This window comes from Rousettus aegyptiacus, unplaced genomic scaffold (genome assembly GCF_014176215.1).
Source record: "Rousettus aegyptiacus isolate mRouAeg1 unplaced genomic scaffold, mRouAeg1.p scaffold_m13_p_9, whole genome shotgun sequence".
NCBI lineage: Eukaryota > Metazoa > Chordata > Mammalia > Chiroptera > Pteropodidae > Rousettus > Rousettus aegyptiacus.
This window is the reverse complement of record NW_023416312.1, coordinates 10,314,104-10,327,229: the sequence shown is the minus strand read 5'-3', so window position 1 is coordinate 10,327,229 and position 13,126 is coordinate 10,314,104. Positions and strand designations below refer to the sequence as shown.

The 13,126-nt window shown below is 40.4% G+C and overlaps 1 protein-coding gene across 1 annotated transcript in view; it reads right to left on the bottom strand.

The window, feature by feature from the left end:
- Window positions 1–9,094: 9,094 nt before the first annotated feature.
- The window catches only part of PTCHD1 (patched domain containing 1), a 50,997-nt gene continuing 46,965 nt past the window's right edge, over window positions 9,095–13,126 (bottom strand). Inside the window, exon 3 of the mRNA XM_016136116.2 lies at window positions 9,095–11,456. Coding sequence (XP_015991602.1) covers window positions 9,802–11,456 — 1,655 coding nt within the window. The 3' untranslated portion in view covers window positions 9,095–9,801. The remainder of the gene's footprint in view (window positions 11,457–13,126) is intronic.

Sequence of the window (13,126 nt, the reverse complement as noted above, 5' to 3'; positions counted from 1 at the left end):
GAGAGAAATCTGACTTCAGTTTCCATGGAAATGGGCTAAATAAGGACTTTAACAGACAGCACTATGAGTGCAACTTCTTTGCTATTCATTCCCAGCTCAGAATTACTGAGACAAAATCTGAAATCATTTCAGTCCTTTACTTTACAAGATCAATATTGTAATTTGGTACCTGTGACATATAATTTTGGATTCAGACTTTCTTTGTGACAGTAATAATCACACATCCATCCATTCAGTTAGCCCTGTGAAATAAACTAAGAACCCACCCACCACTTCCCAACAATTGATTTGATACCACCTGCATATGTACAGCTTTCTAACTCCCCTCTCAAGCTTTTCTACTTCCTCTCCATACAAGTATTGACTTATGACTAACACACCCAGCATTTCCTCTCTTCAACCCTAAATGCCTGTGGAAGACCTGAGTTCTACAGAGAGGCCAAACATGTTTTTCATAGGCCTCCTTTGACTTTCCTTAAGCCCAGGCATATTGGTACAAGGGGTGCTTCCTGCTACATTTTTTATTTCCCTGTTTGTGATTATGTATTAAACTGAGGCGAGGAAATGGATTTTTCTTTTTTTTCTTCAGAGACAAAGGTAGTATAACATTGTGACTATTAAGCTAAAGAATGCACCATATGCAAGGTTTTGTAAAAAGACATTTGCTGCTTAACAGATACCCAAACTTCTACCAGTAAGACATGAACTCATATAAACCTTTTTGATTGCTCATCTGGAAAAAAATAAACAACAACAAAAAAACACATAATAATTGCTGTTAACGAGTATTGAGATATCTGGATGTAAAAAAAGAAAGAAAAGGAAAAAAAAGTAAAATTGAAGCTATTCCCCTGGCCCACATTTGTTTCACTCTTTGGTGTGTGTCTATCAGAAGATTAGAAACCTGTATGAAAAAGTGGAAGCAATAAGTTTGAAATCTCCCAGGTCTAGTGTGCTTAAGTGGCTTGGGAGCTTCCACAGTCTATAAATTCCATGCATGAGCTTGAAATATTGCCCCCTGCTGAACACTAGTCAGATGGAGAGGAACTATGGGATTGCCAGTCATCAGTGGGATGGTTTTCCCTTCTGATTCTGGTTTTGTATAGGAGTGGGATGACGTAAATACATATTTTAGGTGTCAGAGAAACTCGAGTGGTACAAAATATAGGACATCATTTTTTCCTGAGTCATTTTTTATTACGTCGATTTTCCTTAAACATCTTTAAAATGTCTTGACCTTAGGTAAAAAGTATAGTTCATTAATGCTTCCTGATGGGAAAATCTTTTAACTCTTTGTGGAAAAATTTTCTGGGCAAGTTTGTGATTAATTCCACCTGGGCAGGTTTTGCTTATTATGAATTCAAGTGGTGTGATTCACACTTTCTCAAGCTCTGGGTGCAACTGTAATACTTTCTCTAGTAGAGTTTGACGCTTATCTGTCTCAAAACTGACCAAGCCGAACTAATTATGTGTTCTAGGATCTGTATATTCTTTCTTACTTTAGAAAGAATTTATGACTCCCAAAATCACCTATTTGCTAGTGTGAAGAAACCCAACTAAAATACTGGGAAACAACATAACATTAGGGTCCCTTTTGAAGATAGAGATAAGATTTCTGAATGTTGTATTAGTGATTAATCTGATTGACAAGATGTGATCTTATGATCAGTTGCCATGACTACAACTTAAAAATTCACTTTTATTTAGCCCCAAACTTTATAAAACAATGGCAATTTCAGAAACTTCTTTTGTTAGCAATGACAATAAGAAAGGGACCATGTTTTGCTATTTAAAGTATTTTATGACTAGGGCGAGGATCTTTCCTAACATCACTAAATATTTGGACTCTCTTCCCTTTTGTCATCCACTAAAATTAGACTACTAAAGGAACCTTTAACTGTTATGACTGTTTCACTGTTAATTATTGACAAGGGTTATCTTTGATGTTGAAAAAACAATGCTTTGGCTATCTGGACACACTTTTTACAGCTTTGAGACATTTGTACGTTTAGAGGAATGAGAGTAATTTGACTAAGGGACTAGTAAACCAAAGCTGAAACTTCTCTTCTTTGGGCCTAGCATTCAATAATTCTGCTCACACACAGCTTCTCAGTATAAATACAACCAAGAGCAGGATCATAGACAACAAGAACAGAACTTGAGTGTGTTCTCTCCAAGCTAATGAGGAGGGATTATGGGTTGAGAATTCAAAAGAAAATGTGGGCTCCTTTTACTTTATTCAAAGCAGTACGGATTCAGGCTCCACATCTTTATCTTATAGAGATTCCTGAACAACTCCATTATTCTCAGCTCATATTTTCAGTCATTCCACACATATTTAATGTTTCACCTTCCCATTAATTACTTTTTTCCTTCTACACTTTCTAAATTTTAGGAACTGTGCTGGGGTGGGGGGGTGAGAGAGAGAGAGAGAGAGAGAGAGAGAGAGAGAGAGAGAGAGAGAGAGAAAGAAAGAGAGAAAGAGAGAGAGAGAAAGAGAGAGAGTTAGTTAATGTTATGTTTCTGGTCTTGGATAGTTCTTTCTGTTACTTGTGTAACTTTTCTCCCAAACTTATGTTTCCTATTACCAGGCTTCCTTGGATGGCATCTTCTTTCCTTGAGGCAGATGAAAGGCACTGGCTTTTGCATCAGACTAATGCTAGAGATAAACAAAAACTGCCAACTCCTTAAGACTGGAGGTTGACAAGATGGAGTGATCATCCAATATGTCTTCCCTCCTTCCTCCCTACTCTTTTTTCCTTAGTCTGGATCACAAAGCAAAACATTCTAGATAAATCTCTATAGTTTATATAGAGAGATTTATATAGAGAGATCTCTGTGGTTTTGGGTCTTAGCTATTTTCACCTTTGTTTTAGAAAATTTCATAAAATGCAGTTTCCCACTATAAAATAGTAATTTGTAAATTCCAAGAAACATTTACTACCCTAGGTTTTTTTTTAAAGTGTACTGTTTGGATTGTCTCAGATGTGCTCACAGGAAACATATAGAAAGGGAAGATAATATTTATTATGGTTTCCTGCAGAGAGTTGAAGCTCTGGCCTGCCAAACACCACAGAACCACAGAGCTGGGCTTGCTAAAGCATTTTAAATGTGCCTCAGATGTGTCAGGTATGTTGTAAAAGGCAGTGTGTATATGTGTGTGTTATGTGTATGCATATGTTTATATGTATACATGTGTTATAGCTGTGTTGAGTGTACATGCATTATGTACATGTGTGTATGTATGTGTGTGATGCAGAGATGATAGGTTGTTATTAGTTTCAATCAGTCACCAAGGGTCCTAGGAGACATCATGGGATGTGCCTTGGTCAGTCTGGACAGGGGGCAAGGGCAATTTTGTCAGGATATTAATTTAAAGAATAAAGATCTGTAAGTGCGAGCCCAACATGTTGACGGTTCACTCTGGATATTAGGTACACTGTTTTCCCAAAGAGAGCCGTATGGGTTTTCCCAGGGGTGGGCCTTTAGTGGGTAATGGAAATGGGCCAAGTCTTTGTGGTTTTGTAGGAATTAAACAAAGCACTTTATAGATCTCAGTGAACAACGTCTTCAAACTTCACATCGATGCTACAAAGTAGGACTAATGGTCTTCATCTCAGTAGAAGGTTTGCCTTGTCATGCTTGGGCAGAGTGTTATATAGATAGCACTGTGCAGCAGCCATTGCCTCCCTTGTGCTTCAGGGAAGGCCAAGCATTGATTCTGCGAGCCTTGCCCTTAGGACAAACCAGGAGCATTCCATTCTGCATAATGTTATACCAGAAAAAGCACAACTAACATGTACACACAGAGTCATTTATTCTCCATCTTCCTCCATCAATGTGCCTGTTTCTAGCTTACGGCTAGGAGTTAAGAGAACTGGGCTTCTATTTGCATATCTGTGTCCAAGACACACCTGTCCTTAAATGTAACCATGTGTCCATGGCCATAATTTCCTCTTTGCCCACTGCAAATATTATTAAGATGAATGAGACATATCTTCTCCCCGTTTGTTGGAGAGTCAGCTGCTGTGTGTGCATGCCTGGTATAGACATCTCGGAATAGGGCTCACCTGGGAGCAGCCCTTCCAAGGATGTGGTGTGCTCCTGCCATATAACTTGGAAGTAGGCTGCTCTGCCTCTGGTTCTTTAACAAGGCCCACTTCTATACATTGGCTTTGCTGGGTCCCCCAACCCCCACCACCCCCACTTCCCCACCATGTGTATATGTGTAGGGTGTAGTTACTGTAATTTTGAGGCTGTATATACTTTGTGGTAGCAACCTGGTATTCTTACTGTAAACAAGAGCATAGTGCAGAGGGGTCCTTTCCCCAGTCCTGGCCTGTAGAGTGTGTTTAGCTGGTGCTGGAACATGAAGTGAACAATAAAAATATTTTTGCCAAATAAACGCATGAATGAGGAATAAATGAATGGAAGTAGGCACTTGACTGGGCATGAAGAGACCAGTATTTGGAAGCATCTTTGACTCCTTAAAGATGGTTGAGAAATTCCTGATTGCCCATTAGCCAAAATGAGGACACCAGGATCACACTCCCAATGGGGTCTTTATTAATTTAGGACAGTGGTTCTTCACCCTTTCTGGGTGACAGACCTCTTTTGGAATCTGATAATGACTGTGAACTCTCTCTTCAGGAAAATGCACATATCGAATATATACATACATTTTTGCGTATAATTTAATTTTAGGGAGTTCAGAGTCCCAGCCTCCCACCAACTCATTCATGGCACCCAGGTTAAGACCACCATAATTTAGATACATAGAATTTGGCAGTAAAGTGGCAAAATGGAGAAAGGACTGAGGCTAAGAACTAGGAGATTTCAATTATAGTCCCATATCTGCTTCTATCTAGCTCTGTGCATATAATTTCAGTTCTCCAGGTTGCAGTTTTCTTACGTGAAAAATGTCGGGGTAAGCTTAATTCTATTCAGAGATTCATCTGGTGTCAACATTATGGAAGGAAAAGAGGCTGGCATATTCCATAGGAACAGCATTTCCTCCACCAAGGTTTCTCTGTGGGTTGCCTCCTTGGTACACATTTTTTTTCTTTGAAAAGAAGCTTTCTTTCGGAGGTAGGCAACTCTGAACTCTTGTGGTGCTAATTTTAATCTAACTTGAAAATCTGCACAGGAGTCATAGCTGTCTGATCATCTCACTTCCTCTTCTTTGTATGACACCCTCAAAGATGTCAAAGAGGACTTCCCACAGATCACCTGGGCAGAAGGGGGGCATGTGAGAGGCTGGCTGGGGAGGACATTGTGACACTACCTATTCAGGTGAATGGATTTTAGTTCATTCACTTTCCTCTGCTTCCTTCTGGACTGGCATGACACAGAAATAAACAATTTTAACCACCACGGGGAGAAACAACTCTGCAATGTGCTAGCTGAAGGCATTCTCAGTTCTTTGCCAGAGATTCTAGTATTACTAATTCGGTACTTTCTGTTGTGTTGCAGCTTTACTATGCTTTAAAAAAAACAGGAACTTAAAAGCAAATTACCCATAAGGAATGTTCAAATGTCTTTGGACAAGCCAGGCATAGTAATTAAATAGTAAGTGCCTTCCCCTCCCCTCTCTTATCTCCAGGTGCCTGTATCCCATTCTTTCAAGGATTGCTATCCAACTTCAATGTCCAGGGCTTGTGCCCCCTTTACAATTACCCTACTAAGTGGTGATCTCACCAAATTTTGTATGTGCTAAAATGACTGGAACAACTCATTGCCCGGTCATTTATATATAGCCTTAATCCTGGGCCCAAATCTGCAAAAATTTACTCTGTAGCTGTATATCATGAACCCTCAGGTGAGATAGACAAATTACAAATAATAACGTCTTGAGTTCCTTTTCTACGCCAGGCCTTGCTACAAGTGCTTTCCAAACATCATCATGCTTAATCTTTACAGTAAATCTGCAACATCACTCAAGTGTAAGCTCTCCAAGGGCAAATATTTTTTTATCTGATTTGTTCACTGTTTCCCCCAGTCTCTAGAATAGTATCTGTGTGATATTAGGCACTCAGTAAGTATTTGCTGAATTCAAAGATAGTTACTGTTATTACCCCAATTTCACAGATGAGAAAGCATAGATTCAGAGGTCAAACACTAGCACAAGCTGCAGGGCTACTTTAATAGTATCTGAAGGAGTAAAGCCATTATGAGAAGGATACTATTTGTGTCCAAAAGGCTCTGCCTCATGTCATATCCCCAAGGCAGCTGCCCAGCCCACCTTTTCTTGTGATAGACACAGCCAAACTCCACTGCTGGGGCTGGAGGAAAGGGGTGTTATGGTCCCAGAAAACAACTTAGAACAGTTTGGGTGGTGGTTAGTTAATATAATCAAGGGCCTTGTTTAGAGCAGTATATTGCATAAATAACTAGCCATGGAGGATGGCTTCAGATTCTCTCACTTTTGACTGAAAATTGAAGGACTAAAAATGGTAGGAAAGGCAGGAGCAAAAGAAGTAAACACAAACACTACAAATCAAACCATAGCAAAATAAAAGCCAAAAACCCCAAAATGCCAAACCAGACCAAACCAAACCAGAACTTATGAGCTGTAACAGTAGAGAGGGAGTTTCATGAGGGTTTGTTGTGTGTGTGTGTGTGTGTAACAAATGTACTCCTTTTAGCCTGAGGAGCCCTTATGCTGCTTGTTGGACCATTGCTGTAGGACTAAACAACAATGCCCCATTTCAAGTATCATTTTCTTTCTTGCAAACCCCAAGTTTCTCACTGAGTTTCATTCAGTGAGAGAATACCACCCTTATCCAGGCTTTTTCCCCCTTATAAATGGCCAAAAAAGCCCACATATCACAGTTTTTGTTTTAAAATTGACCAGGAGAAATGTTTTTGATGAATGGAATATTTTCTTTGGTAAACAAAGAACAAGTACCAACTCAAAACCAACCCAAAAGTTTCTTTGGTAAAGTGAACATTAATGTCTTGCTTGGAATTAATTGAAAAATAAAACTTTTGCAAGTGTTTGCTAGGATCATTGCTTCCCTCTGTATAGCATTTGAAAAGTAAAACTTCATGAAGTAAAGACACATTTTATAGGGAAGTGATTCTGAGTTAATTCTAAAGTGTCTTCTCTGTGGTGGGGCTAAACGGGCTAAACCAATGCTGTCAGAGCAATAATAATTAATCAATAGTAACAAATAAATAATGATCTAACAATAAATAATAAGTAATAATCCTTGGCATGCAGAGTCCCCCAGTAAAAAAAATCATTCCACAGTCAGAATTCCATAAGCCTTGATTTCAAGTGTTGAAAAGAGAAGTTGACAAGGTTGAAAATGCCCTTCATTTAAAAATACAATATCCCAAGGAATACAGAGACTCAATCAAGTTGGAAAACTATCTGTCATAAAACAAAATTCCACAGTAAGTCATTCTAGTTGACCAAATTGAATGATTAAATTCTCAACAAAATCCATTTAATTGGTGTGCATGTCGTATCAGTTTTGTGGAGTCACTTTAACCGGAGGTGGTCCACGTGGCCGACACTAAATCAATGGCTGATTTAGAACACACTGTTCAGAAAATGATTTAGCAACATATGATTTAAGAATAAAACCAATCCCCTCTTCAGCTATGTTTTATAAATAATAGCCTAGTTGTAGGCTCCCTGGAGAGAGAATTGATCGCAGGTCTATTATGCGAACTTGCCCTTTTTCGAGGACTGTACATGTTCTTAGATTAAAGCTCATTATCTTCTAGTTGAGTGCATAACACATTAGTATGATCACTTAGTGTGTCTGCAGGAGAGATTGAACAAGTGTGTAATGCACTAGCTATGATCCCCTGCATATGTGTTTAGAACTGTGTGAACAACAGTACATGAAATAGAAAGCACAGGTTTGCACTTGGTGTGGTTACATCTGAATCATTTGGGCACGTTTGCTGTTTGGAAAGACAATGGCAAACCTAAATCCCAAACAATTATCCAGACATTAAAAAAAAAAGTCTGCCTTTTGGCCAATAAAGTCCTATGTTCCTTCCTTGGTAATGTACTTTGAAGGGAGTAATAGCCCTCTTATGAGAAAAATCTAAAATTGGCCTGCCCTGTCTTAGGCATGCTAAAATGATGGAAACCCTCTAGTGGTGTGACCCTAGGTGAGTTGCTTTTATTCTCCTAGGTCTCGGTTTCCTCCTGTGCGGAGGATGGGGAAGTTGCACAGTACATCCGCTAAGGTTCAGAAAGGTAAGGTGCTTTTGGGAAACGCTTACTACTATAGATGTCTAAATAAGCTACATATCTAAAAGAGAAATTACTGTAGACATTTGCCTCAAATGTGACCAGCTTTAGCTTCATTTTTATAGACTTAAAGAAATGCAGGGGTCTGGGACAACATACACAGCCTCTTCAGATCAAACCATTTGTTTAGATCCTGTAGTACTGCAAGTCAACAGTATAAACATCAAGGCTCGTTGACGTGCAGAAGGGCCATGCAGTGAAGTAGAGGGTCACCAAGGAAGGTGTGTGTGTGTGTGTGTGTGTGTGTGTGTGTGTGTGTGCGCGCGTGTGTAGGGGGTGGGACCAGGAAGACAGAAGTGCAGCCAGCTTAGCAGGAAAGTTTGACCATCATCATTGATAGATTTGTATTGGTGATTACATCTTCCACCCATTCCATCTATTTCTCTTTCAGGCCTGTATCTCATTTTGATGAAAGGACTGTGCCCACCAAAGAACATTCTTTTCTCCTCTGTGTCTCTGAGCAGGCATGTCTCATAGCGAAGGCAGATTGGCACTACAAGTTGGAAGCTACGGCAAATAACCATTTCAGTGTTCGTTTCTCCTTCTTCGGCTAGGCATGGGCAGATTTTGTTTCTGGGCATCTATGCAAAAAATGTACGTAGGGCCAAACCACAAACAGCTGTACCAGTTGGCCATTTTTTTTTAAAATGGAAACACTGTCTCTGGGTTCAAGTAGACACCTGCTTTTCCTCCATCATGCCAGGTATTTGGGTTTGGCTCTGTGAATTTCAGTACTCAGAGCCTCCTGCCAAGAGCTGTAACTAATAAAGCAGATCCATTTGGTGACAAGCAACAAGATATTCCAAAATAGAATCGCCCAACTCTGCATTGCTGAAGCTCTCATTAGTTTAAAGGTATATTAACCAAACCATATAAATGTTAAAACTGTTTTGAAGAGGGTATATGATAAATTCATTCTAGACAACAAAAATGCCTCACCTAGGTCAATTTAGGGGTGACTTGATTTCAGTTTATGGGTGATGGCTGCTCCACCATGTGTCTGCTTCTGAGGTTCTCGCTTGCTTTTACCAGCCAGAACATTGACAAGCATCTCCTTGGAGTGTTGGGAATCTAGATGAGACCCTGCCTGGAGCTACTGCTCTGCAGAAGTTATGGAAGCCTTATTGTTTGAACACTGCCTAAAGCTATTTCTGCCTTGGCAGCTGACCTTTCAATCAGTAGGTTTTTGTCACAATACCAGCAACATCTGCAGTGTGAATAAAATAGGATTCTGCTTGCTAATAGGCTTTTTTCTATTTGATCTTAGTTTAAGAGACTGGAAAACTAGGGTGTGTGCGTGTGTGTGTGCGTGCGTGTGTGTGTGTGTGTGTGTGTGTGTTCTTTCTGATAACATTTTGTTTTAAAGACTGAAAATATGTAATGCCCATTTCCCCCCCTTGTCCTTTACTTTTTTGGCAATGCCTGTTTCTTATCCTTTAAAAAGAAAGAAAAACTTGAAATTTGTTTCACTAACATAATCTCTTTGCTCTTAATAAGACCTAGGGTGAAAATGTAACAAGCAGACACTATCACACTGTTGTAATTTGGTCAACCACTCGGGTACTATCAATATCCACCATTTCTACACACTCAATTTCCTCCCGGTTTTCAGGATTTTTCTTTTCTTTCCTTTTTTTCTTAGAGGGTGGCAGGAAAGTCAGTATCACAGGTAAAATGGCAAAGCAGTGAAAGAAGGTGACAAATGCTATTAAAAACAAGCACCTGAACAGTGTACAGGTCAGATTTGAAGGCACAGCTGCGAGAGGAATCAGACCAACAATATAGCAGAGGTAACTCTGTAAAATAGCTACCCCGTGCACTTCCAGGGCATTTTTTACCCATTTAGTTCTTGTGAAGTCCTTGCCCAGAACAAATGTGGATAACAGTGGAGCACAATTGTCAATTGTGTAGTTAATTCCATAAATTAAGCATAGCACAGAAATGCAGTCTAGTTCTACTTTCCATAATGTCATGAAACCTATAACTCCAAACTCCACGGACACAACCGTTAGAGTGAGCCAGACATTAATCAGAGAATCCGCCACCAGGAATGCCGAGAAGAAGAGCAGGAACAAAGCACTGATGCAGGAGTTGTGCAGGGGGGCTCCCAGAGAGGAGGCATATCGATCCATGTACACGAAGGATGGGTTGAAGACAATAAACTTCACCTTGGAGGTGACAGAAAGTCTCCTCAGGGTCTCCAGGAGATCATAGAGTTCTTCTCTGTTAGTTTCCATGGTCTTGGCCACCAAAAACATTCTGGAGGCCACTACATCGACCTCATCATTGTACTTTTTAGAGAATATGATGTCTTCTTGAAAATGTGAAAATTGGGGGGCTTTCAGAAAGGAATTCCTCAACATGTCTGTGAAATTTTTCTTAGGCAAGCCAGTGGACACATTGAGTTTCCGAAGGTAATTTAAATAGCTCTCAAACCAGGATATCCGCACAAACCCCTTGGTGTATTCTAGCACATCTTCTTGGACACTAGTGTTCCAGTATTCTATGGACTCATATATGTAAAACCCAATCACCGGACTGTAGTTGCTAAAGTACTTTTGCTGGGCAGTAGTGTACTCAATGGTTTGTGTCGCAGTTGCTACGATGTTACTTAGGTCTGACCCTTCACTGACCTGTAGATAGCCCATTAAGGCAAAGGAAATATAAATAAGGTAAAAGAGAACTACAAAAGGCTTGACATAGGTGTTGGTTATCCAGTCACAGTAATAGCGTTTGAGGAAACATACCAATAGGTGACTCTCGTAAGTGTTCGCTTCCTCACCGTCAGTTGTGTCCTCACTGAATCTGGCTGTCAGGAGAAACCTGTACCATGCCGGCTTCTCCTGCAATGCCTCAGGCTTTGGGACTTTTCTACAGAAGATACTATGCTGGTAATTGTTTTCTATGTAGCCAGTGAATACCAGGCTGGAACCGTAAAACGAGAGTACATAGAGGTAGTTGAAGAAGATCGCAATACAGGAATTGCAGCAGAAAATCCTGGCTGCCTCAATGTTCGTGAAAGGGCTGGCCCCTATGCCAAAGGTGACCAGGTACATGGCAGTGGTGAGAGAAAAGGAGAGCATGGAGTCTGCATAGACTGCTGCAGTTCTCTCTTTAACATGTTGGTCTTCTCTAGTTTTCCTCCAGGAGGATAACATTTCAAAAGTCCCATATAATCCATGACCTGAGGGGGCAGAAAAAGACCAGATTGAAAGTTTAAAAAGACTAATCTCTTTAGAGAGAGGAATCAACTTTGTCAGGAGAAACTTACTGAGTCAAGGGAAATACAACTAGCCCTAGTGGTGACAGGTGACAGGTAAATGACAGTGATTTCTCCTGTGGAGAGAGAGGCCCATGTTTTGGTGAATCAGAAATGTTAATGGATAGTGAAAGGGCAGCTAGAAGAGCTAAGATCTTCATACTTTCTTCTGGCTGAAGAAAGCTGGGTGGACTTTTGCCTATAGAAAGCTGAGTAGACGTGTGCCTATGTCTCTTGGGGATTATGTACGTCAATAATTTAGAGTCGTTGGTGCAGTTTGCAGAGTATCTTGGTTGGTAGAAAACTCCAGAAAAGATGCCTGGCCACTCATCATTTTGCTTGTCATCCCCACAAGTCTGGCTGGAGGTCAGCTCAGAGGAAGGCAGTGGGTAGAGGGTTCTGAGTTACGTCTCATCACCTCATTTAAGTCAGGCCAAGTGGAGGGCTTTAGGGAGAAAGACACACTGTATTTAATTTGAGCCTTGACAGGAACCTAAATCACAGCCTCTTTTTTTCTTCCCTAAGTATCAGTGCAGGAAGCAATAAATCTGAGAAACAGACTGAAGCAGAATAAGGAGGAACAAGTTTGAGTGAATAGGAAAAACGAAAGGAGGAACAAGATGCATATGAACTCTCCCTGCAATTGATTAAAATTAAAATTCAGGTCGAAGGTTTATGGCTTGGATTTTGTCTTCAGGGATCTGTTTGACCAATTTTGGTTGTTCAGAGATGATGTATCAAGCAGGTGGTGACTCTGCTGGCTTCTATTCACTATTTGGCAATGGCCTCTGAGGGAGAGAGCCAGGTCAGTAACCTCTTTCAACTAGTGCCTTTGACTCCTGGGTTATCATTCCAGTAGCACAGGAATGGCAGAGGTACAGTACATTTTTTGACTCCATTCTACTGCCTGAGACCAGATCTACTTTGACTTCTCTCACCTTTCCTGGTTGGAGCCAGATACTTTCCGATGAACCTCTCTGGGTTTCCAGTGCCACTGCAACATTGGAAAGCCCACCAAAGTGACCCACTGTAGGTTTCAATAACCCCTGTCTTGGCACTGGAATGAGCAGATCTAATTTTCTGCCTCTATGCCTTGGCCTTATTCAATCCCATTATTGAGGATAATAAAATCTTTACCCTGTGGTACAATAGTCTTGTTTTTAAAAAGGAATTTAAAATCTCCAGCCAAGCGTAATGCTGAGTGAAGTGAGTCACTGTTATCTTGTGTATACAATAACTGAGCGCACGTCTGCCCTTGTGTCCAGGCTGGTATTTATATCCTTATTGTGAAATTTTGGCCTCAAACCTGAATGCCCATTTTATAGTTATTATATAGGCCTGTTTCCTCAGAGGGGTTTGGCATTTATCTTAATTTACTGGGCATCGTTTTCCAGCCATTTTTAGAGGTCAGGTCAAGGCTGTCAATTTGATTACTAGCACTGTGCCCCCCATTAAATTGGAGGCACCTGAACTCCCCAGACATGCAATAAAAAGCATCCTTGTTGACTGGCATCCTGTTGTTAATTGAGTTTTAGGTAGGTAACATATAGTCTCTAGAGGGAAAAACTATTAAATCTGTTTCCGCTGTGTTTTCA